Source organism: Chanodichthys erythropterus, chromosome 8 (assembly GCF_024489055.1).
Source record: "Chanodichthys erythropterus isolate Z2021 chromosome 8, ASM2448905v1, whole genome shotgun sequence".
In the NCBI taxonomy this organism is placed as follows: Eukaryota; Metazoa; Chordata; class Actinopteri; order Cypriniformes; family Xenocyprididae; genus Chanodichthys; species Chanodichthys erythropterus.
In genome coordinates this window covers 30,055,669-30,083,099 of record NC_090228.1, presented here as the reverse complement: position 1 = coordinate 30,083,099, position 27,431 = coordinate 30,055,669, and the positions used below count along the sequence as shown (strand labels likewise).

The 27,431-nt window shown below is 40.0% G+C and overlaps 1 protein-coding gene across 2 annotated transcripts; it reads left to right on the top strand.

Moving 5' to 3' along the window:
- The first annotated feature begins 790 nt into the window (after window positions 1–790).
- LOC137024705 (tripartite motif-containing protein 16-like) lies at window positions 791–23,465 on the top strand. 2 transcript variants are annotated; one of them, XM_067392529.1, is made up of 7 exons: window positions 791–1,400; window positions 10,444–10,539; window positions 10,626–10,859; window positions 11,317–11,451; window positions 16,320–16,479; window positions 16,633–16,680; window positions 22,435–23,465. In XM_067392529.1, the coding sequence occupies exons 1-7, from the start codon at window positions 828–830 to the stop codon at window positions 22,965–22,967; spliced, it is 1,779 nt and encodes a 592-aa protein (XP_067248630.1). In that variant the 5' UTR covers window positions 791–827; the 3' UTR covers window positions 22,968–23,465. The 2 variants fall into 2 exon arrangements, with proteins under 2 accessions (XP_067248630.1, XP_067248631.1); XM_067392530.1 differs by lacking the exon at window positions 11,317–11,451.
- Window positions 23,466–27,431: the final 3,966 nt, after the last annotated feature.

Genomic DNA, 27,431 nt, shown 5'->3' with positions numbered 1-27,431 from the left:
TTTGTAACGTTTCAGTTTGTGCTTGGACTTTCAGTTTGTATTTTGATGTGTTCCTGTTTCCCACCACTACTTTGTTTCCATGGTTACCATCATAATTAGGTCAGTTGTTTCAGCTGTTCGTCATTTATCATCTCGTTTCTGTCTATGATTTAACCTGCACTCTTCCCTTTACACTTTGTTCAGTCTCTGTTATGTTAAGATGTGTTTACCTGCTTTTTTGAGTTAGCATTAAACCTTTTGAGTTTTTGGAAACTTGATTCATCTGTCTACCTTGGATTATCTGCATACATTGTTACAGAAGACTGGACCTTGATGATATTATCTTAATTTTTCTTTAATGGTCTCAGCCAGATAGTTGTTGCAGATGACTTTAACCTGTTAAGATTTTATGCCATTAGGAGAAAAATTGGCCAGATACACTGAATGTTAGTGGTCAGATCTGACTGCTGGTGTTTAAGCATCATCAGAAAATATTGCACTATAATCTGCTGTTGCAGTTGAATTTACACATTCTGCTGTGTTGTGAGCATTATGACACTCAGGTCTGCTGGGAAAATGTCTTTAAATGATGCTGTTTACACTAGCCAGATCTGTGATCAGAGTATTTGTTTAACAATTGGTTTTTATGGTATTAATTTACATTAATTAGATTTTTCTGGATATCCCATACTTTCAATTATTCGTTCATAATGTAGACAGAAACACACTACACTTTTTTTCAAACATCACTCAGAAACAGGAAACAGGATGCACTGCAGTTCAGAGAAACTGAAACTGAAGTGCAGTTGAGCTGTTGTGTGTTAGTGTCTCTGTATTCATGTTGTAAAATGGCAGAAGTCGGAATTTCTCAGGATGAGTTCAAGTGTTCAGTGTGTCTGGATCTCCTGAAGGATCCAGTGACCATTCCCTGTGGACACAGTTACTGTAAGATATGTATTACAGACTGCTGGGATCAGGAGGATCAGATGAGAGTCTACAGCTGCCCTCAGTGCAAACAGACCGTCAGTCCAAGACCTGCTTTAGCTGAAAACACCATGCTGGCTGAAGTGGTGGAGAAACTGAAGAAGAGAAAACTTCCTGCTGACTGTTACGCTGGAGCTGGAGATGTGCAGTGTGACGTCTGTACTGGAAGAAAACACAAAGCTGTCAAGTCCTGTTTGGAGTGTCTGAACTCTTACTGTCTGAATCACCTTGAAGAACATGAGAGTTTCTTTAAAAGAAAGAGACACAATCTGACTGAAGCCACTGGACGACTGCAGGAGATGATCTGCCAGAAACACAACAAGATCCTTGAGGTTTTCTGCCGCACTGATCAGAAGTGTATATGCCTGCTTTGTCCGATGGATGAACATAAAAACCATGACACTGTATCAACTACAGCACAGAGGACAGAGAATCAGGTATGAAATATAATCTAGACACCGATGAAATAATGTTGACACTATTTATATTGGCACCCATGTGATCAGGTAACATCATTCACACTGCACATGTCAGCAGAAGTGAACAGGAGCTGCTGGACTTTCACTGCTGAGTGTATTTATGCTCCATATTGAACTTAACAGAAAATATATTGAAAGGCACCATAAACATATTGATCAACACAAACTTTTGTAAAACAAGCTTTGAATAAGCAACATAAAATGGAAAATATTCACCGGTTGTTTGACAAAATATATCTCTGTCAAGAATAACAAGTTAGATGCAGCGACAGACAAAAACACTTTTGAGTAAATCTGTCTCAGTCTATATGAACTCCATTGTTTATAGCTTCACTTCAGGCTTTGGCTTCTGTTCTGTGTTTTCAAAATCAATTTTTGATAGAAATGTGATGCCTGTCTTCATGTAAATTATAATGAGTATTTCTGTTAATAACTAATAACTGCCATCAGTTATAAAATGTTGATCAAGAATCAGTCAATGTAGTGATCGAGTAATCCAATTTTTTTTAATTTTTTTTTGGTCATATAGAGCCTTAGCTGTTACACAACGGAAACACTGTCAGTGTGAAGCTCTACATCTGTGTCAGTTTCACTTTTATGATACTAGTGCTTGCACTGTAAAACAGGCCTTATGCTTCATGTAAATTCATGTTCGATGATGGAAACTAATCAATCATTCCTTCTGGAGTTTGAACCTACAGCCATTGGTTATTAATTCTACTGTTACTGGATTTGGGTGAGGTGAAAGGATGAAGCGAAGACTCGGTAATGCAGAAGTTAAGGGCTTTTATTAGTTATGATCGTTCTGTGTGCTCACAACAGAAGACAAACACGTGGAGCATGAATGTCTGAATCCTGGCATAGAACCAAAACCAAACTAGACATGAGTGCCGGAATCCGAACACCACACTTTGAATATGAAACAAGTGTTACGGCTGGCTCATATACCGCAACATAAAAGAGGCAAACAACAAATGGTTCAAACAATAAACCAATTTATTATTAATCAAAAGAAAACCAACGTCTAGGGGGAAAAAAAACATGCGTGTGTGGTAACTAAATATTCTCTGACACAAACAATCAATAAAGGAAAGTAATATTTAGAAAAAAAAAAAATAATAAAATATATATTTTATATATATATATATATATATATATATATATATATATATATATATATATACATGAGAGAGAAATTGAGAGAGAGACTTACTCTAGAGCGCACAGATCTTATATACCAAATGCCATATTAGAGGGTTAATTACTAATAGAATGCACCTGTCGCCCAACTAACATCTGCACTGTCTAGCAGAGCCAGCAGGGGGAAACAGGCAGGCGAAACACCTCCCCCACAAAAGTATTCCTCTAGGAATGCAAAAAAAAAGAAAAAAAAGAAATTTCTACCAGTTGTTCCCCACTCCACTTGGTTCCAGCTTCCTGGGCCCTAGGAAACAGGATAGAAAGAGAAGAGAAGGAAAAATGGGAACAAACAACAGAATATACAATCTCACGCTTGCATCAGCAATAACATTTTCGCTGCCGCGAATGTGTTTAATGTCAAGGGAAAATGGTTGTAAAATGAGACTCCACCTCATTATCCTCTGATTATGATTTTTCATTCGATGTAAAAACACCAAAGGATTATGGTCTGTATAGACCACAATTGGACTGGCAGAAGATCCCAAATAAACTTGAATAATGTTGAATAGCCAGAACAAGGGCAAGTGCTTCCTTTTCCACAACAGAGTAAACTTGCTGATGGACATTGAATTTTTTTGAAAAATAATAGATTGGATGTTCTTCTCCATCCTGACTTTTCTGTAAAAAACAGCTCCAGCTCCAGTATCACTTGCATCTACAGCTAAGCAAAAAGGCAGAGAGAAATCTGGTGCAACAAGCACAGGACCACTAGCCAACAGGGCTTTGGCTCCATCAAATGCCTGCTGAGAAACAGTAGTCCACTCAAAAGGTACTTTAGTACTTATAAGGTCATTCAAGGGTGCCACAATGGATGCAACATTTGGGCAAAACCCACAATGATACCCAGCCATTCCTAGAAACCTATGCAATTCTCTGCGATTTGTAGGTACTGGAAAAGCACAGATAGACTCAGTCCAAATAAGCCTCACAACCAGATAATCCAGACAACACCTTGTTAACACTGCACTGGAAGGGGGCTGGAGCATTTCGAACCCTGAATGGCATAACACGGTATTGGAGGAAGTCATTAGGTGTCACAAATGCAGAAAGTTCCCTTTCCCTAGCAGTCAGTGGGACCTGCCAGTACCACTTTAAAAGGTCAAATTTGCTCACAAACTTCGCAGACCCCACTCGGTCCACACAATCATCTATGCGGGGTAAAGGATAACAATCGGGCTTAGTGATGGAATTTAGCTTACAATAGTCTGTACAAAATCTGTAGGATCCATCTTGTCACGGTTCACAGATGCATTGTTTCCTTCCTGTCGCGTGTTCTGTGTTGTGACAGCAGTGGGCGTGTATGTGGATGTGTGTGTGTGTGTGTGTGTGTCCAGGCCACGTGGCTCATCAGTGGAACCAGCTGCTAGTCATCACCTCACCCTTTATAAGCTCACCTCATCCTCTTCTTCCCTGTCAGATCGTTGCTTGGTGTACTGTGCTGTGTTGTTCCGTCCTGTTCCTGCCCGGAGTTCTAGTCGTGTCTTCACCTGTTCCAGTTCGGTGTTCTTCGTGTGCTCGTTTTATGTCTGGACCTTGGATCACTTCACACCAGCACTTCTCATCACAGCCACACCAGCCGACCATCTCAATCCCTGCGTCACCAGAGGCCCGTCTGTTCAGTGACTGTGTGCAATTCTGTCATCTTTATAAATAAACCTGTTAACTCGCATTTGCTTCCTGTGATCAATCATGACAGAACGATCTGACCAAGGGATGGAAGCAGCGAGTAACCCGCAGACAACGTTGGAGGAGTTTATCAACCGTAGTATTCGCAGAATGGATTCCCAAGAGCAGAATTTGAACGAGACCGGGCGGGCGGTTCAAGCTTTGGTGACGCAGGTGTCCGAGCTCACCCAGCAGTTCCAGCTTCTTCGGAGTCCCGCTGCGCCGCCCACACCGGCCGTCCTCCCCACGACATCTGAGAACGCCGCCAGTCCCGAACCTCGTCTTCCGGTGCCAGAATCCTACTCAGGTGAACCGAACTTTTGCAGAGCTTTTCTAACTAGATGTGCTATGCATTTTGCATTACAGCCTCGAACTTTCAATTCGGAGCAAAGCAAGGTGGCGTTCGTGCTCACCCTACTCACCGGGAAGGCTTCTCTTTGGGGGACGGCGGTGTGGGAGAACCAAGATCCATGCTGCGCCTCGTTCCAGGCACTCTCCGCAGAGATGAAGCGTGTTTTCGACCGGTCGGTCGCTGGGAGAGAAGCCGCCAGGTTATTGGCGGAACTACGTCAAGGAGAGAAGTCGGTGTCTGATTTTTCCATCGAATTTCGCACGTTAGCGGCTGAGTGTCACTGGAACGAGGAGGCGCAGTGGGACATGTTCCTGCATGGGCTGGCTGACCGTGTCCAGAAGGAGATCTACGCGCTGGATCTTCCGACTACACTCAATGGACTCATTGATCTAGCGCTAAGAGTTGATGCTCGACTGACCAGGGTCGAGCGGAGGATTCCGATCCACAGATCGCTTGGCGGAATGGAAGGTCCGCGATCCAGCGGCGGGGACGCGGTCAGCCCGATTCAAGATCACGAGCCCATGCAGGTGGGTCGAGCTCGGCTTTCCCGGGAGGAGAGGGAGAGGCGGAGGTCCCAGGGACTTTGTTTATATTGTGGCGGAGCTGGCCATTTCGCGTACAACTGCCAGTTAAAAGGGGCAAGCCCGACAGTAAATATGGGGCTACTGTCGGGTGGGATCTCCACCGAGAAGACCTCATCTACATCTACGCTCCTCCCGGTGAGATTGAGATGGTCAAATCACACACACGACTGCAAAGCACTGTTGGATTCCGGGGCCGAAGGTAACTTTCTGGACAGATCTTTTGCCATTAAACTCCATATTCCATTCAACCCTCTTACCAACAGAATTGCGGTGCACGCCCTCAACGGACAGAGTCTTCCCACCATCTCATACAGCACCGAGAACATCACACTCATCACCTCCGGAAACCACACCGAACTCACATCTTTCCTGATTTTTGATTCCCCCCTCACACCCATCGTCCTAGGTCACCCCTGTCTCACCAAACACAACCCCCGAGTAGACTGGACCCAGAATTCCATTGTGGCCTGGAGCAAGGAGTGTCATGAGTCTTGTCTTGTCTCTGCATGTTCGTCTGTCTCTGGTTCTGTCTTGCAGGAGGAAGCAGTGGATCTGTCTACCATGCCCGCTGAGTACCATGACCTGAAGGAGGTGTTCAGTAAGTCTAGGGCTCCTTCTCTCCCTCCGCATCGTCCCTACGACTGTGCCATAGATTTATTGCCAGGTAAATCTCCGCCTAAAGGCAAGTTATATTCACTTTCTGTTCCAGAAAGGGAGGCTATGGAGAAGTATATTTCTGATTCACTGGCAACGGGGTTCATCCGCCCTTCCTCTTCTCCAGCGGGGGCGGGATTCTTTTTTGTGGGAAAGAAGGATGGATCTCTGCGACCTTGTATTGATTACCGGGGGCTGAACAACATAACGGTAAAGAATACCTATCCTTTGCCGTTAATGTCTTCAGCCTTCGAGAGGTTGCAGGGAGCATCTATTTTCACAAAATTGGATTTAAGGAATGCTTATCATTTGGTCCGCATCAGGGAGGGGGATGAATGGAAGACCGCTTTTAACACCCCTAGGGGGCACTTTGAATATTTGGTTATGCCGTTCGGGCTTTCCAACTCCCCCGCGGTCTTCCAGGCACTCGTTAATGACGTGCTGCGAGATATGGTCGATCAATTCATATATGTCTACCTGGACGACATATTGATCTTTTCCTCATCTCTCCAGGAGCACGTGCAGCATGTCCGACGAGTGCTTCACAGGTTGCTAGTGAATGGGCTTTTTGTCAAGGCGGAGAAATGCGTTTTTCATGCACAGTCTGTTCCTTTCCTAGGGTACATCGTGTCGACTGAGGGAGTGCGCATGGATCCTGAGAAGGTTAAGGCTGTGGTGGATTGGCCAAGTCCAGATTCCCGTAAGGCCCTGCAGAGGTTTCTGGGATTCGCCAATTTCTACCGGCGTTTTATTCGCAATTTCAGCCAACTAGCCTCACCTCTGATTGCCTTGACCTCCCCCAGAACTACGTTCAGGTGGTCAGACACAGCTGAGGCTGTGTTTGCCAAACTGAAGGGTTGCTTCGTTTCAGCCCCCATTCTCGTTGCCCCTGATCCATCACGGCAGTTTGTGGTGGAGGTCGACGCGTCGGAGGTGGGGGTAGGTGCAGTGTTATCCCAGCGTTCTCCCGCAGACGATAAGATGCACCCGTGCGCGTTTTTCCCATCGTTTATCTCCTGCCGAACGTAACTACGACATTGGTAACCGGGAGTTGCTGGCAGTCAAGTTGGCTTTGGAAGAATGGCGCCACTGGTTAGAGGGTTCAGGGGTGCCTTTTATTGTATGGACCGATCATAAGAATTTGGAATATATTAGGACTGCTAAAAGATTGAACTCCAGGCAGGCTCGGTGGGCACTTTTCGGACGTTTCGACTTTACTCTCTCGTATCGCCCGGGTTCTAAAAACATTAAACCTGATTCTTTATCACGCATTTTTGATCGTTCCGAACGCCCGTCTACTCCCGAGTGCATTTTACCGGAGACAGTAGTGGTCTCCACACTCACATGGGAGGTCGAATCGAGGGTCAAGACGGCCTTAGAAGGGGTAACGCCTCCGCCCGGGTGTCCACCGAACCGCTTGTTTGTGCCGGAGGGATTACGGTCCATGGTCATCCAGTGGGGTCATTGTTCCAATGTAGCGTGTCATCCAGGGGTTAAACGCACTAAATTTCTAGTCCAGCAACGATTCTGGTGGCCTCGTATGGCTCGGGACGTCCGCGATTTTGTGTTGGCTTGCTCAGTTTGTGCCGTTGGTAAGACTTCCAATCGTTCCCCGGATGGGTTGCTCCAACCGCTGCCAGTCCCTTCGAGACCCTGGTCCCACATCTCGCTAGATTTTATCACCGCCCCTCCCACCCTCCCAGGGGTACACGGTTGTTTTGACCGTAGTGGACCCGGTTCTCGAAGCGGCTCACTTTATCCCCTTGCCCAAATTACCTTCAGCCAAGGAGACAGCGGTTATTGTCGTGGACCACGTCTTTCGGCTTCATGGCCTCCCGGTGGACGTGGTTTCCGACAGGGAGTCCCCAATTTGTGTCAAAATTTTGGCAAGAGTTTTGTAGATTGCTGGGGGCGACTGTCAGTTTATCCTCAGGGTTTCATCCCCAGAGCAATGGTCAAACTGAGAGAGCCAATCAAGATTTGGAGCGAACGTTGCGATGTTTAGTCTCCAAGAATCCTTCCTCCTGGAGCCAGCAACTTTCAATGGTGGAGTACGCCCACAATACGTTACCAGTATCGTCCACGGGCCTGTCACCGTTTGAGTGTAGTGTAGGATACCAGCCATCTATTTTTCCTAGTCTGGAATCCGAGGTCGCGGTCCCCTCTGCCCACGCCTTTATCCAGAGGTGTCACCGCACTTGGACGAGAGCCCGTGAGACTCTTCTCCAGGTGAGGGAGCACACCAAGGCCAAGGCCGATCGCCACCGGTCAAAGCCTCCCGTATACGTCGTGGGTCAAAAGGTGTGGCTTTCTACCAAGAATATTCCTCTCCGATCCGTCTCTAACAAACTTGCTCCCAAATTTATTGGTCCATTTACTGTCACCAAAATCATTAGTCCGGTGGCAGTCCGCCTTAAACTTCCTCCGGCGTACAGGAGGATTCATCCCGCCTTCCATGTCTCTAAAATTAAGCCTGTGTTTCATTCTAACATTAATCCGCCAGCCCCGGTTCCCCCACCGCCGCGACTCGTAGACGGGGAACCATCCTATTCGGTCAACCGTATTCTGGACTCTAGGCGGAGGGGACGCGGATTTCAGTACTTGGTGGACTGGGAAGGTTACGGTCCGGAGGAGAGGAGTTGGGTACCTGCCAGAGACATTCTGGATCACACCCTTATCGATGATTACAATCGACAGGTAAGGGAGTCGGGGAACGCCAGGAGGCGTTCCTAGGAGGAGGGGTACTGTCACGGTTCACAGATGCATTGTTTCCTTCCTGTCGCGTGTTCTGTGTTGTGACAGCAGTGGGCGTGTATGTGGATGTGTGTGTGTGTGTGTGTCCAGGCCACGTGGCTCATCAGTGGAACCAGCTGCTAGTCATCACCTCACCCTTTATAAGCTCACCTCATCCTCTTCTTCCCTGTCAGATCGTTGCTTGGTGTACTGTGCTGTGTTGTTCCGTCCTGTTCCTGCCCGGAGTTCTAGTCGTGTCTTCACCTGTTCCAGTTCGGTGTTCTTCGTGTGCTCGTTTTATGTCTGGACCTTGGATCACTTCACACCAGCACTTCTCATCACAGCCACACCAGCCGACCATCTCAATCCCTGCGTCACCAGAGGCCCGTCTGTTCAGTGACTGTGTGCAATTCTGTCATCTTTATAAATAAACCTGTTAACTCGCATTTGCTTCCTGTGATCAATCATGACACATCTGGCTTGATTCCTCGTCTAAAGTGGCATAACTAGCACATAATACCAACACGCAAAAATTTAAGTGATAAACAGGGAGAAAATAGTGTACTCACCAGGATTTCCATTGGCTTTACATCTCCGATATGCCTTTCTGTTGAAACTAACCTATCTAGTCTTCAAAGGACTGCCAGGCTTGAGGCGACTTGAAACGCTAAACCTCGTAACAACCGTTCTCAACAAAACAACAAACAGTGTTCCGATGGAAGGACCACTCACACGCAGCCCAGCTGAAACACTCTAACTAACCGGAGTGCAAGCCAATCCTCAGGAAATCCTGAAGAGACAATAAAAATACTCCCTCAAACAAACGCTCAAAATCCAGAACAAGCCCCCATTTTTATGTTACGGCTGGCTCATATACCGCAACATAAAAGAGGCAAACAACAAATGGTTCAAACAATAAACCAATTTATTAACAAAACAAGAAAACAATTATTAAACAATCAAAAGAAAACCAATGTCTAGGGGGGAAAAAACATGTCAAATTGAGAGAGAGACTTAAGGCTGGTTCACACTGTGTGATTTGTAACAGTCCTTTACGATGGTTTCTTGTCAGACTGTACGAACATGATCCTCATGTCACACTGTGGGATCTCCGCTGTCTTTTGTGTCAGATTGTACGACAGTCAAGACGTGTTAAAAACAGACGCATGCATGAAAACGTTGACTGTGAGCTGCATTACACGCGGTACTCAAATGGTGGCTAAAAAAGACATCTCTATCGTTAATTTTGAACACAGCTTGTCTTGAAAAACTAAGACAATTTGACATTCATCGTAGGAGAAGTCACACTGAAGGATTGTGCACCAAATCTTCTGACACTGCCAGAATTTCGTCGGAGGTAAAATTTGATTGCAACGGTCATTAACCGGCTGTCGGTGAACATGTCAAACTAGAGATCAAAGACTACAGATTTTAGGCTAGGATGATAGGAATCTTTTAGTATTTGCAAAATTTGTCTCAGACGACCAAATCGTAGCAAAAATCGCACAGTGTGAACCAGCCTTTACTCTAGAGTGCACAGATCTTATACCAAACACCATATTAGAGGGTTAATTACTAATAGAATGCACCTGTCGCCCAACTAACATCTGCACTGTCTAGCGGAGCCAGCAGGGGGCAACAGGCAGGCGTAACACAAGGCACACAGACAAAAGATTGCACAAAGACATTTCAATACAGAAGCATCAGGGCTTTGTCACAAAACCAAGAATAAACTAGACTGAAGTGACAGAACCCTGACAGTTATAGTAAAAGTAGTACAAACTGATATCTCTGTTCTTGGTTTGTGCTGCAGAACCAGCTGAAGGAGACACAGAAGTCGTTCCAGCAGAGGATCCAGCAGAGAGAGAAAGATCTTCAACAGCTGAGAGAGGCTGTGGAGTCTTATAAGGTGAGTCTGGAGAAGAAGAGAAATTTGAGAAGTCTCAGTCACGACTCACTGAAGCCACTGTGTGATTGTGATGTGTGTCCTAACAGAGCTCTGCACAGACAGCAGTGGAGGACACTGAGAGGATCTTCACTGAGCTCATCCGCTCCATTCAGAGAAGCTGCTCTGAGGCCACACAGCGGATCAGAGATCAGGAAAAGACTGCAGTGAGTCGAGCTGAAGGACGACTGGAGCGACTGGAGCAGGAGATCAATGATCTGAGGAGGAGAGATGCTGAGCTGGAGCAGCTTTCACACACACAGGATCACATCCATTTCCTGCAGGTAACAGAGATCTAGAAGAACAGAATCATAGCGGACTTGAGCAAGAGACTCACAGAGAAACATTTCATGAGAGCAGAATGAGCCGTTGACTGAAGTGTTGTCAGGAATTCTGTGTTGTGTTATATAATCATAAGGTAGATCCTCATCTAATCATCTTGGATTAAAATAGACGACACTTATAAATGCATTTCAGCTCTGGAAGTCTCTTAGGAAAAATGTTCTGAGCTCTTCTGAGATATATATTTAGCTGCCAAACTCCACTAGTGCCACAAACAGTTCAAAACTTCCAGAACATTTAAACTTTTTTAAACCAAATTTTCCCTTCTGGTTTCTTACATCATGGTGAAATCTTGATAGTACCAATTTTGAGTAATGTTCACCAAATTTACTTCAGGTGATTTTCAAACCTTATGAAATGGATTTTCATTTTCTTAATTGCTTGACCATTTTCTTTAAGGATCACACTCATGAGTATCTCCATCTAGATCACATGGCACACTACCCAGATGACTCCTGTGCAGCTTATATCATGCCGGCCTCAAAAAGCAGACAGAGGCGTGCCTGCCTTTGTATGGCCCTCAAAGGACATTCTGTGAGTATGTGGAGTCTGCTCTCCAGCTGTGTTTCCCCCTTCACAGTGAGTGAAGAGGAGAAGGATCCCAAATATGGTGGTCCCCGAGCTAGCACTCATTGACCTACATATTCTGGAATGGACTCCTGCCTATTCTCCCAACCTTGAGTTCTCTTCTTCTCCACCGGTCCCACCAGGCCTACTGCATTTTCTGGTTCCGAATAGTTCCCTGGTCCTCCTTCCTCTGCTGGTCCCGCCCAGCCTCCTGACTCCTTTGTCTCTAACCTTCGTCCAACCTCCAAGCTCCTGCATTCCAACCGTGGAGGTCATCCAAATCCCGATCGTCCAGCTCCTCGGCTCCTCCCTTTCCACTAGCTTCATTCAGCTTCCATCCATGTTTCACCACAGACCTCCAGACCACCGGTTGTGACTCAGCCCTCCACCCCTCCGCTCCACAGAGCACCTGCTTCCCTCCGGTTTCTCCTTTGTCCTTGCTCCCACTGGATCTGCCTTTGTCTTCCGAGCCCCCAGTTCCAGAGGTGGAGTTATGGTTATGGTGGAATCCATAAACAAAAGCTAGTTTTGTTCATTTTCCTGTGTTTAGTACCTGTGTCCTGTTCTGCAATTAGATCCTCATCTGCTATCCTTTTTTGACCACACTGTTACAGCTTGCTCATTTTTAAATTGATGATGAAATTTTAAATAAGATGATGACTGATGCATTTAATTAGGATAATGAGTAACACTTAATAATAATGTTCAATTACAAGTCATTTTTAAGTTATTAGTTAATAATGATCTAATCATATACAAAACATGACTATATGTTCATAATGATTAATAAAAGATAAATGTTCTAAGTTATCTTAAAAAATAGTAAATCATGAAATAATCAAACAGATTGTTAGTAGATGATTGTTTATTATTAGTTGATATATTAATCACTTACAAATCATTGAAAAAAAAAATCAAGTCCTTTTTACCTGCATCAACAAATTATTCACAGAAATGTTAAGAAAACAAGTTCCAGTTTGCTTGTTACTTATTTACTCATTTATTTAATTACTTTTATTATTACGAGAAATGACACCCACGAAATGTGAACTGTCCATCATTTTACAAGCAACTGGCGATGAAGAAAAATGCCACATTGCAATATTTTAAACCATGAAGGCAAGCCAGTGGATATCATAAGCAATGTGCAAACTTTGTGTGAGAGTAAATGTCGGTGCATAAGTCTCAAACACCAGTCAATTATTCACTACAGAAACTAAAAGAGCGTCCGTCATCTGCCGCTGCATTAATGGTGCATATTCATAGAGATGATGAGAGATCTAATCTAATTTTTCTCTTGTGGCCCATAGTGAAAAAAATAGTATTTCGTCTAAAACAATATGTTTTATGAGATGAGGAATCTAATCTAATTAATCTTTTATTATCCTCAGCATGTCGATTATGCAGTGATATGAAATTATTGCGAGGCAAAGGGCTAAATGGCATCCACCGGGCACGGCATATCCAAATCCACAAGCATGGACCATTCAATGTTAAGTAGCCTATAATAATAATAATAATAGCCCATGCCTATAATAATAATTATATTTAATTTAAGAATGACAAAATAAGGGTGGAATTAAAGGATTAGTCCACTTTTAAATAAACTTTTCCTGATAATTTACTCACCCCCATGTCATCCAAGATGTTCATGTCTTTCTTTCGTCAGTCGAAAAGAAATTAAGGTTTTTGATGAAAACATTCCAGGATTATTCTCCTTTATAGTGGACTTCAATCACCTCCAAACGGCTAAAGGTCAAAATTACAGTTTCAGTGCAGCTTCAAATGGCTTTACAGCATAAGTGTTGTGAAGAATGCAGAAAGTGGAAGTATGTTCAAGGCGATATTTTGTGTTTTATTAAACATATACAGTTAACATAAAAAAAAATTAAACATAAAATAGTCCAGGCCTGGTCATCTCTCGTCCTTCACTGTTGTCGCTCCTTCCTTTATGTTTCTGGAGCTTCTTGCGCCAGCTCTCGCCCAGCCCTGCTTGTCACATATCTACATTGCTCCTTCCCAGGTTCCTGACTGACAACGAAGACTTAACAGAGCAGCCATCAAGTATTCTAGGTTATTACGTGCAGAAGTTTTTTTGTTTTTTTAATAATAGCCAGCTTAAAATTTTTCGGTATGTATCCTAGTGATAAAGATGAATTAACAATATTAAGACGAGGATCTATGACCTCTGGAAGCATCTCTTTCAATAGCTTAGTTGGTATAGGGTCTAACATACATGTTGTTGATTTTGATGATTTAACAAGTTTAGACAATTCTTCTTCTCCTAAAGCAGTGAATGAATTGAATTTTTCATCAGGGACACTACAATGCACTGTCTGACACGATACTGTAGTAGACGGTTGAATGGTTATAATTTTCTCTCTAATATTGTCAATCTTACAAGTAAAGAAGTTCATAAAGTCGTTACTGCTGTGCTGTTTGGAAACATCAGAAGTTGATCTTTATTTCTGGTTAATTTGGCCATTATATCAAATAAATACCTTGGGTGTTTGTTTTCTTAGACGATTAGATATAAATAGATAGATATAAATAAATAGAAATAATTAGATTAGCAGTTTTTAAGGCCTTTCTGTACGTAAAAATGTGTTCTTCCACGGAATGCGAAAAACTTCTATTTTTTTCTTCCAGCTGCACTCCATTTTTCTGGTTGCTCTCTTAAGAGCCCGAGTGTACTTGTTGTATTACGGCGTTGGTTAATTTCCTTAATCTTCTTTAAGCGCAAGGGAGCAACTGAGTTTAATGTGCTGGAAAAGACAGAGTCAATAGTTTATGTTGCAACATCGAGTTCTTCTAAGCTATCTGGTATGCTAAGGCGATGAAACTGATCAGGAAGATTATTTATAAAGCAATCTTTAGTGGTAGAAGTGAAGAGTTCTGCCATATTTGTGAAAGGGTGGTTTAGCAGCCTTGACTAAATGTAGTATACACAAGACTAGATAATGATCTGAGATGTCATCGCTCTGCTGCAGAATTTCATCTGCATCGATATCGATTCCATGTGACAATATTAGATATAAAGTATGATTATGACAATGATTGGGTCCTGACACGTGTTGTCTAACTCCAATAGAGTTTAGAATGTCAATAAAAGCCAATCCCAATGCATCTTTTTCATTATCTACAAGGATATTAAAATCACCAACAATTAGGACTTTATCCACAGCTAGTTCTAACTCCGACAGAAAATCAGCATATTCTTTGATAAAGTCTGTATGGTGCCCTGGTTAAAGTAAAGTAATCGTCTGGTTTTAGCCAAGTTTCTGTCAAACACAGCACATCTAGATTATTGTCTGTGATAATATCATTTACAATAAGTGCTTTTGAAGAAAAGGATCTAATATTTAGCAACCCAAGCTTTATCATTTGTTCATCAGTATTATTTTTGGTTTTATATTTGTTGCAAATCAATACATTTTTTACCCTTAAATGGTTTTGGAGTTTTTTGTATTTACTAATTCGGGGTACCGATAGAGTCTCTATGTGATAATATCTAGGTGAAAGAGTTTCTATGTGTTGGGAATTATATGACTTCTGTGACGTGAGACATCTAGCAGACGGTCGGTTTAGCCAGTCTGTCTGCTTCCTGACCTGGGCCCCAGTTAGTCTTAGAGCTGAAACATGACAATGTGACATATTACTAGAGAGAAGAGCAGCACCATCCCAGGAGGGATGGATACCATCTCTTTTCAACAGAGAAATACATGATTGTGTCCATGACTTATACTCACATTCCCACAAGTTAATATGACATTCTCATGAATTAATGACTCGAGGCCATGACAGAAATGAGTGAACCGAACATGTCCCCTCCCAGTCACCGTAGTTTATAATTTAATGATGTATCATGAAGTTGTAAGACAAACATGTGGGTCTGCAAAAGCACCATTTTTAAGAAGCATAATTTATTTGATTTCAAGTGAATAAACATTTATAAATGACTTACAGATCAGGGGCCGTATTCACAAAACATTTTATCTTACCACTAAGAGTTCTCCTAAATAGCAGTAAAAGTTCTTAGCTAAGAGTTTTCTCTTAAAACCTATTCACAAAGCTGCTGAGACAAACTTTTACTAAGGAATAGACTGAAGTCTTAAGCTAAGAGTAAGGGCGGGGTTGACCTCGTTGCTATGGAGTATGCACACAGTGATTGGCTGATGGGGGAGGAGTCAGCGATTTAATCATAGAAATATTGTAGAATGAGGTGTCACTTTCCATATTCAAATAAAGGTTTTAAAATACAAATGTTGCCATATTCAATTAAATATTTTTTAATAAAAATGTTGCCAGATTGTTGCCATAAAGGTTTTAAAATGTAGGCTAAGTGTCACTAATTAAACTAGTACAAACAGTTAATTGTCTGCCTCTTGGATGTCTGCATCTCAAGAGAATGCAGAATTTAAGCAACAAATTATGTTTTATAAACAAAGTTTAGGAGAAATACATTCGAACAATCTTTCTAATCAGCTCGAGAGGAGGAATATATACACAGACGAGAGCCGACACGCCTATAGTTACTTCGACAGTTTTCTGCATCCCTCTGCCAACCTGCTCCTCACTCTCGGCTGGGGATATGAGGAGAACTTTGGGTTTGGGCTAAATTCCTTGGACAGCACGCCAAATACGCTTATTATATATATATTTATTTATTTTACTCTATTCAACCATTTGTAAGTGTGAACTCATGAAAACCATTGCCACAGGTTATCAGACAATATTTATTTATTTGTTAAAGTTTTTTTTTTTTGGCGTCTCATCGTAGATTCAAATCTATAAATCAAATTTACTCTATGAGCTTTGATTTCTGTTTTCTGTAGAGTTTCCAGTCTCTCTCAGCTCCTCCTGAATCTACAGACGTAAATCACAATCCCTTCAGTTCTCTCTCCTCTTTTAATGTCTTGAGAGAATCTGTCCTTCAGCTGAGAGACAAACTGGAGGATTTCTGCAAAGAGGAGCTCAAGAAGATCTCTGACAGAGGTAAAGTTCTGGAGATTCATCTGCTCTCAGAAATGATCCTCCATAATCTCATATCTTGTAGAAGATCATATTAAAAATGTCTTAGGAACGGATGCAGGGATCATTTTCTCTTGACATGATAATCACACTCTTCTTGTCTGTTGATTTCCACAGTCACTTTCACCAACATTGTTCCCAGGACCAGGAACGACTTCCTACAATGTAAGTCACTAAGAAAACAAGCAGATAAACTCACTGAGTGTGTTCATGTTCTTCCTGTAGAAGGAAAAAGAAAACATGACAGAAGAATTTCAGAGTTGATCATGTAAATGATGATTAGCACATGATATCTGGTAAACTGCACTGAGGTCTTATAAGAATTATTTTCAACTTATCAAACATTTGAAGGATAAATAAGCCGAAATAAGCCAATAATTAAAGGTTAACTGAATGTACAGTAAATGCCTTCAAGGTCCGTCCGTAATCATCTAATTTGTTTTCTCATTTTTTTCTTTGAAATGGAAAAACGAAGAAAAAAAAAAACTATCATTTATCACATATTCATAAATAAATAAACAAATCTTGCGTAATTTTTATTTTTGTTATAATCTGCCAAATGGAAAAACAATAAAACCAAAATGGATAAACAGCTTGAATATTCAATCTCTACATGGGCGGTAATTGGTCAACTGCTGATTGGTGAGCTGTGCTTCAGTTCTTATTTAGCTGTGCGCAACAGAATGGTCTCTGATACATTTGTTTGGATTAGTACAGAGTTTATTGCAACTATATTTAATATCTTTCTCATCAAACAGCCAGACTAATAAAGTAGTCACACTGCTGGCAAGCATTTTGGGAGACATGGACTCTTGAGCATTTAGCTTAGCCTTGAGATCTGCAATGGTCTTCTTGTGTTTTTTACACTTTTCAGTCAGAGCTAACTGTTAAGTTAGTAAATTATCTAGCTGTGTTTGAAGATCCTGAATCTTTGCCTCAGACTTTTGTGGCTCTGCATTTTTAGAATGCACTTCTTTACATTTAACATCTATACTTGAAAATAGATGTGTGGTCACATCACATAGCCTCGTACAACTTATGAAGTTTCAAGCCTCAATTATTTCACCTCAATTATTTTTTTTTTTTTGGTGCCAAATATGTCCCACCATTTGAGCATTTCATCATCTGAACATTTAATCCCAATATATTGTTTCTTGAGTTCGCACAAGGTAGGCTCAACTTTTTTGCTCCATAAAGTAAACAATACGTCACTCTTTTCAGAAATTTTCCCTTCCATCCCTGAGGAGATCTGAATGTTCTCAGACTGTACAGTAATGGGACTATTGAAGCTCTTTAAAACCTTCCAAATTGTGTTTCATGCAATTCATGCAAATGGAGACTTTTCCTATTATACCATTAAACAATGAAAACAGACTTACCCATTCTGTGGTCAGAAGGTCAGCTTTAAATCATTCACAAGATCAACTGTGAAAAATGTCCTCATTCTGCTCAAAGTAAATTTCAGAAAACTCACTTCAAGGGATCCCGGGTTTCAGCACCATCTGTAAGGGTGGTCTGCCTACAGGGGTCTACAATCTTCTTTTATCCCTTCCTTAACCATGTGACTGAAACCCAAATGTGAGACATTCAAACTGACCAATCAGAAGATTAAAACTTCCCCAACTGTACTAAAGGTGTGACAATTCATAGACCCCGATGTACACACATCTTGGCCTACAGGACTTCATCACTATCAACACCTTTGTGCCTTCCAAATAGCCCTTGTAGCAAGAGAGAGGGGGTTGAAACAACAAAGCAAACGTCTTTGTTCATTTTAAAATATCTTTGGATATTTTCAACCTTACAGAGGGGAAGAATTTTCTGGAATGTCGCCGCTTGTGTATGAGGTGGTGAATCCTGCATATCCCCTGCATTGATTCCCACAACATCCAACTCATCAGAGCGTGTGCTTCCTCCTGGGAACTGGACCTGGCAGGTGAGGGCAGAGAAAGGGCAGGGCCCATCTCAAACCCCTTTACCAGGTCCATTTGCAACCCCCGTGATCTGAGCCGCCGTTCTGCCTTGGCAGAAGCTGGACCCAAACCACGCGGAACGCGAGCCGAGGCACCCTCCTCGAAGCAGTGTTCATTTTGTAGTAATTCTTTAGTATAGAAAACACATATAAACTATTAACTATGACTTGTCCCTCAATAAACTCTTAATTTACTGCTTATTAATAGTTAGTAAGGTAGTTGTTAAGTTTAGGTATTAGGCAGGATTGTGAATGTAGAATAAGGTCATGCAGAATAAGGCATTAATATGTGCTTAATAAGTACTAATAAATAGCCAATATTCTAGTAATATGCATGCTAATAAGTAGTGTTGTAGTCAAGACCACCTAAACCGAGACCAAGACTAGTGTGTGTCCAGACCAAGACAAGACCAAGGCAAGTCAAGACCGAGTCGAGACCAAGACCAGACTACCACTCCTCAAATTCATCTGAAAGATCCACATTTACTGCCTGAGAAATGTCTTATTTTGAATCAATAATAATAAGACACTATATAGAGCTGTTACAAATCAATTGTTATATAATTTGTATTATACATATTTGACACAATCCTTTGTTGATTTCTGACCCAACACAACAGTTACAAAATAAATGAAATTAGAAATAAGTTATTGATTGCATTTAAAGCAGGAAGTTTTACATCAAATCAAATTAATGATGTTAACAAAGAAATCAGACAATGCAATGGCATTTTAGCAATAGTTGTGGTCTTGACATAAAATCCAGAGTCTTTTTAGTCTGAGACCAAATGCGGCTGAGGCCAAGACAAGACCAAGACCTTCAAAAAAGGTTCTTAAGACTGGTCTTGGGTACTACAACACTACTAATAAGCAACTAGTTAAAAGACCCTAAAATAAAGTGTTACCAATTTCATGAATGAAAACTATGAGGAAAAATTTTCATTGATGACCTTTTTTTCCATGACTTAAGACAAGGTGATAAGAGATGACACCAACGTCATTAAACGATAACTGTTACTATATCAACACATGCAATAACTTTGATGAAAAAAGACGAAAAACTTAAGGAAAAAACTTAAAAGGAGGAGGCAAAACGTCACCAAACGTCAAAACTTTGGTTGACCAATCAGCGGAAAGGGGCGTTTTATTCCCGCACATATAGAGATTGAATATTCAAGCTGTTGGTCTGTGCACTTTTGCGTCCATTCCTTTTTCCTTTTTTAACCATGGAAACAAAAACAAAAAAGGAATGGTTGTTGTATTTTTAAATGCTATGTTGAATATCAAAATTTAAATTTCATGTGCACAAAATAAAATATTGACTTATTTTTAGATTTTCTAATCACGTTTTGCATCTTTATAAACTAAAATTTTCTTTTGTTAAATTATTGTTTCTCCTACACTTTCGAGAGCCATTACAATAATGACTTGATTTTTAAAACTGAAACGGTATTGCAGAACACCTGCACCAACATGATGATTAGTGAGATTGCTCCCCTCTTGTTCCTGTTAAAAAGTCAACTCACTCACTAGGGGTCTGATACCCTAGAGAAATGCTATCACTATACTGACGACAACATGCCCGCAGCGACGCGGGACATTCTTAAAAGCACTTAACGTGAAAAACCCTTAATGTACTAATACAGGGATACTGAAGGTTTCAAATTCAGTACACACCTTATTACTGTAATAAAACATACCTAGCTACATAAGCAGATGAGCCCACAATATGAACACAATTAATTAGCCTGCAAGTTAAGCGTTTTCCTAAAATACCATTATAAAGAAAATACTTCATGCATCAAGACAGTGATATTAAAAGACCGAGCTGTATACTCATTATTAATAAAGCAGCCTTATGTAGACAAGCAGATCAGGCCGAATATAAATGCATCACACTTAAAGCAGAACTAAGTAACTTTTTTTACCTTCATAAATAGTTTTCTAAGTCCTTACGATGGTTAATTGACTTGTAGTGGTGTGTTTGAGGCGAGCACTAACCCCATCTGGCACGTCTACGCCAGAAAACAGCACTTGCAAGTTGACTGCGCCGACCCGACACAATCTCGCCTCATGTTCACGTTCACGCGAAAGTGACAAAATGCTTTACGGTAATTCAAAAACAATGTATATATTATGACTTTATAAGACAATTTCGAAAATTACCCACCTCCATCGAGTGTACTGTATTTGCAAATTACCCACCTCCTCTTTCTTGTACTGTATTTGCAAAACTACTGCGCTGGTGAGCATTGTAGTCGTTGTAGTCCAGAGCTGCGCTTGGAGTATTTATGACAGTGTGATTCACTGAAGGAAACTGTGGGGGAGCTTCACAAATCTTACTGAGTTCCGCTTTAAACCGGCTTAATGCATTAAAGGATTCAATATAGCCTACACCTAGTTAATAAAGCATACTATGTACAGACAAAGCGTTTCCAGAACCGTTGTGTGTTTTTTTTTATTTATGGCTCTGGACGTTTTAATGCAAGTCTTTCTATTCATTACAGAAAAAAAGCCACTAGAAGGCACTTTTAGAGTCTATATTGACACAAAAAACACCTAGAAATTAAATTTTGCATATTTACATATTAAACAAGAAGCTGTATATCATTTATACTATTTTTAATAAAATAATAATATTGTATGAGGAAAATTAGCTTGTATCTGCAAATTCTATTAATCAGTGTTAAAATAAAGGTTGAATATGTGATAAATGAAATGTTTTTCAGTTTCAAAAACAAGAACAAGAAAACAAATGATCCGAAGGTACATGGACCTTTCTAGGGTTACGCTTTATTTTGATGGTGCACTTTAGACATTCTGATTGGTTCCTGCTGTATCGGTAGCCAATGAGCTTGCATGCTCAACCTTCAAATACATGTGTAGCAACACTGCAGCATGCTTTCAGAAATCCTCTGAAATTAAATATCTAAGATAAGTACTTGGGTTTCTATGCTATAGCACTATGCGTTTTTGCATAGACTGCTCTATCAATTCTTTATGAAGTAATGTTAACCACACACAAGGTTTAATTCAGGTGTCATGTCAACAGTCCTGCATATTAACAGCTAGCGAATCGTTAAATATTTCTTCTGCTGGACAACAGGCCCATAAACACTTCAAAGCTTGAAAAGTTGTTTCTTTCAATTGCACATTATAAGTGACAAACTCACAGCCCTTGCAAAGATGAATCGAGCAGCATTTAATGCGAATTAACAGATTGATGCACTGATGTCAGTGATATTTTTCAAAAACATACTGAGATTTACTTAGCATATTTAATTCGAACATAGCGATTTCACTGAGCCAATTCGCTATTCCAGTTTAACCTCTGTTGATCATGCAGCCTCTGATTACAATGTAGTGGTCTGGGTTTAGGTTGCTTTAAAAACCATGTCTTGGGTTTCCCCAAACCTTGCAAACGATGGAGGCGAATATGCTCCACCATTCTCTGCTTTGCTTTTCTAAAAATAAATATAATCGTAAATGGTAACCTGTGTGATGTGGATCATTAACGACACACTATACACTTTAGTGCTAAGTAGAGCTGTACAGCGTGTACTGATGATATAAATTTGACATCAAAATATATGAAAAAGAGTACAATTCTGAACATTAAACACTGTCAGGTCTTTCCCTCAAAAACACATAAAATAACATTTAATTTCATAATTTACTCTCCTGATCCACTAAAAATCATCTGCCCAGTTTCAGTCAATTCAACACTAATTATTCAGGTAGTTCCAACACAAATGGGTTAAGTGAACTTCAGTTTTACATATTTAAGTGAATTTTAGACAATAAAATTAGGACAGAATGTTCAGTAATTGTGTGGTTTTAACTCTTTTGAATGAAGTAAATTTAAAAAGCAGCAAAATATTTTTTACAGTGTACATTAAAAGATCAGATTGATGATTCCTGATTGTGATGTGTTTTATCTCCTTTAGACTCTCATCAGCTCTCTCTGGATCTGAACACAGCACATAAATACCTGTCTGAGAAGAACAGCATTATTAGATTAGCTGGTGCAGTCCAGCCATATCCTGATAATCCAGACAGATTTGATTATTATCATCAGGTGTTGTGTAGAGAGAGTGTGTGTGGACGCTGTTACTGGGAGATTGAGTGGAGTGGATGTGAAGTGTCTATATCAGTGTCATATAAGAGCATCAGCAGGAAGGGACGGGGTGATGAGTGTGTGTTTGGACGTAATGATCAGTCCTGGAGTTTGTACTGCACTTCATCCAGATACTCATTCATACACAATGGCATAGAGACTAAACTCCCTGTAGAGCCCATCAGGAGTAGAATAGGAGTGTATGTGGATCACAGTGCAGGAACTCTGTCCTTCTACAGCATCTCTGGAGACACAATGAGCCTCATCCACACAGTCCAGACCACATTCACTCAACCACTCTATCCTGGAGTTAGGGTTTATAGAGGATCATCAGTGAAAATCAGTGTTGTTGAATCAGAATAGATTGTAAGCTGCATGATAATTCATTGACTGTCACACTTGACTAGATGATCCAAGATAAGAGGCTTGACAGAGAAAGATGTTAAAAATTTTTATCCAATAAACATCAGGGATAAACACCAACAGGAAACATTAACACAAGACAATGAACATAAGATGACTGAGGGTTTAAAGGGTTAGTTCACCCCAAAATTAAACTTCTGTCATTAATTACTCACCCTCACGTCGTTCCAAACCCGTAAGACTTTCATTCATCTTCAGAAGACAAATGAAGATATTTTTGATGAAAGAATGCTGTCAGATTTCCTAACATAGACTGCATTTGTAACTATCATTTTGATGCTTCAAACACTTCATAAAGAGATCGGAAAACTAATCCATATGAATCGAGTGGTTTATTTCAAATTTTCTGAAGAGAATTGATCACTTCTTATGATGAACACATTTAATTTAGACTTTTACTCACATGTAAACATTGATAAGCAGAAACTCAACCTAACACACCAGAACAAACCTCTTCCGGAAGCTCAAAGTGCTGCGTAACATATGAGAATATGAGGGAATATAGACAGATTGAAGAGAATGAATCAATCACACAGTTTATTGATCAATTCCTGTAAATGAAGGATCTGAGGATCAAAAACCTGTGTGTGTAACTTCAACCATACATCTGTGTTGTGCTTTATTTTCTTTGTTTTTATATTAAGTATAATCATTTATCATCATCAATCATGTATGTTTTTAATTTACACATTTTATCATTTCATCATTTATTCATTTTATTATTATTATTATTATTCATTTATTTTTATGTTACTTATTTCCTTGTTACTGTAGTTTAATCTTCTGATTGTGGGTTTCACAAAATGTGGCATGTTTGTCTTCATGAAGGGATATCACAGAGGAATATCACAGTTTCAGGGTTTTATGGGATGTTGATGTAAAGCAGTCTGGAATAAACACACTTGTTGTATTTGTGCTAGTCATATAGTGATGAGGGGGCCTCATTTATAAAATGTTGCACAGAAACCATCCTAAATTTAATCTTACAAAATTTCTCAGATGTGCGTACGTGTGATTCATAGAATGACCGTACACACAGAAAACAAGTATACGCCTCTCTTTCAGATGTGAAATCTATAAATCGCAAATGATCTTGAACTTGCGCGCAGCTAAATGGTTTCAGTTCTCTGCGTTGTAAAACAACACCTAACTAATGTCATTTACATATAAAAGATCACCAGTCATTGTCCAAATGCTTTAATTTAGAATGGCAAGCTGCAAGAATAGCTTAGATTTCCAAAAGCCTGCAGTAATCTGACACGTAAAAGATTGTTTTCATAAATATGAGCGTTGGTGTGGATTTAAGTGTAAGATTAATTTGTGCACACACACTTTATAAATGAGGTCCGGGGAGTCTACACTCTTAGAAGAAAAGGTTCTATATAGAACCTTAAAAGGTTCTATCAGGCGCTACGTATTTGGAACCCCTAAAAGGTTCTATACAGAACCCTTTTTAAGGGTTCAATCAAAAGAACCCTTTAGGGTTCTTTATTGCCAGGAAAAAAGGTTCTATATAGAACCTTTTATGGGTTCATTTTATTGATTTAGTTTTTAATTTATTTTAAATAAAATTTATGAATTATATAATTTATTATATATTACTTTATCACTAGAAAAACTTAAATACCTATAGGCATAACACAACAAAATAATATGTAATCATTTAAGACATTTTTATTAGCATTTACAATGACACAAGAAATATAAAACACTGCAATTCGTAGAGCAATAGTTAGAAGAGTTAACATAAATAAATGTTTCTTAAAAAAATGAACTAAAAGACTAGCTAGTAGAATTTTTATTTTTTTTTAATTCATGAGCGTTAAATGATAATTTAACATTCAGATAAGCATTTAAACAATAAAAACAAATGACCCATGGCAGCAAATTCAGTACTGAGAAGGGCTAAATAGTGCTGAATGAAAGAAACTGGCATTTGGATGCTCCATATTGAGCAAAAAGTAGACAGCCAACAGATACTTTTGACATCTCTGTGTTTTCAATTAGGGGCACGTCCATTTTGATGCAGACTCTCTTTGCGTTCAGGGGGCTTGACATCCTAAGATGGAGATGCAAGTCAGAAAAACATTTATTAGACTTATGGAGAGTACAGTACAACAGGAGGAATCTCTCACAATCTTTTCTTCATTTTCCTAATGCATCTTCAAGAACCAAATACAGTGTTTAGCATAAATTAGGCCTTCAATTAATTCAGAAAAAAAGTGTGCTATAACTGCAAACTCCAAATACTCACAGCTATATCCACAGAAGAAACATCTTCATCAGCTCCTCTCTTTGTTCTTCGGGGTTTCTCTTGAATTCATGTTTATAACAGTCTGGGTGTACAGTGATCACGTGATTTGACTGCTCCTGAAACATCGTTTTCTTATGTGTTTTCTAATACAATCTACAGTACAAAGAAAAGTGTATTAGGATATAACATGAACTCTCGCCACCTTTATTGAACAGTCCACAACCGTTTTTTACCAGAGATTTTAGGAATTCATGTAAGAAATGACAAACCTCCTGGCGGAGAATAGCGCAGGCCCGGACAGCACCGTAAACCACATTTCTTCTTTTTGATTCTTGAAAAAAACAAAACATGTAAGGTGTGTAAAAATATCAGGGATTTAGGCAAATGTCATTAAAATAACGTAAGAGATATTATTTTCTCACTTACCAATTTAATCGTCGTCCTCTCAAGCGCTGAGCTCAAACGGACATCCGTAACGGTTAAAGTTTAAAATGCTGCATTCACGCGCATTCTAATTACTCGCGCACGACTCGCGCGGCTGAAATCCGACACTGCGCGTGCAGACAGTACAGAACTGATCAGCGTATACACATGCAAGTTATTTGCTGTTTATGTGGAAGATCATTTAATGCATCTGTTTGGAGGGTTGAGTTATAAGAATTGACTTTCAGAATCTAAGTCATTCCTACAGGATTTTCTTTAACCAGCAGATGGCAGAATTCAGCCCCTAGCGCCTAGATCCAGAAACAATTAGATTTTTTTTCATTACAGGATAATACGGCAATTATTATTTTCTAATAAACCTATTAAACTTGAAAATGTATATAAGTTTGTTTTCTTCAGAATGAAAGGTGTGCCTAAGTAAAATTGAAGTAAAAACACAAATATAATGTTCAATAGTGTAATAATTTAAATAAAGCACTAATAATGTATATAAAGCACATTTAGCCCAAAGAACCCTTTGGTTCTTTCTCCTTATATAGAACCTTTTTGGCAGAAAGGGTTCTATAAAGTTGGTTAAAGAACCCTAGGGTTCTATATAGAACCCCAAAGAACCTTTTGTTCTAAGAGTGTAAAAAAGAGTAGATTCTTGGACTCTGAATAGCCGTAGAGTTGGGCTCGACGGAAATCCACTCTCATTGTCGACTGTTTCTGTGTCTGAAATCTCTCGCTCACTGATTCTCTGATCCCTAATGTAGTGCATGGCAGTCGAGTGCACTATATCAGCAAGGAGTGAAGGAAATGAAGCGAGGAATTTAGACAGTGACGTATTACACCATGTGTCAGAAAGCTGGAGCTGAAACAACGTTGTCACATACATTTATCCTGTATGCAGCTTACTTTAAAAAAAAAACACTAAATTTAAGTTTCTAGATAAAAGTTTCACTAAATAAAAGTTTCAAATTATTATGCAGCTGACATATCAGTCGAATTTCAGTACAATAAACATTCAGATTGTAGTTTTCCTAAGAAAGTGTTTGTTTATTTATCAATGTCTTTTTAGATAACTGGTTTCAATCTCAGACAAAATAATTTGCCAGGTACTTAGATAAATGGAAACCCTACTTAAAGAGGTTGTTCCACATTATTAGATCTTTCTGAAGATGAAAAGCATGAAAACAACTACAAACCCCATTCCAAAAAAGTTGGGACACTGTACAAATTGTGAATAAAAACAGAATGCAATGATGTGGAAGTTTCAAATGTCAATATTTTATTCAGAATACAACATAGATGACATATCAAATGTTTAAACTGAGAAAATGTATAATTTTAAGGGAAAAATAAGTTGATTTTAAATTTCATGGCATCAACACATCTCAAAAAAGTTGGGACAAGGCCATGTTTACCACTGTGTGGCATCCCCTCTTCTTTTTATAACAGTCTGCAAACGTCTGGGGACTGAGGAGACAAGTTGCTCAAGTTTAGGAATAGGAATGTTGTCCCATTCTTGTCTAATACAGGCTTCTAGTTGCTTAACTGTCTTAGGTCTTCTTTGTCGCATCTTCCTATTTATGATGCACCAAATGTTTTCTATGGGTGAAACTGCAGGCTGGCCATTTCAGTACCCGGATCCTTCTTCTACGCAGCCATGATGTTGTAATTGATGCAGTTTGTGGTCTAGCATTGTCATGTTGGAAAATGCAAGG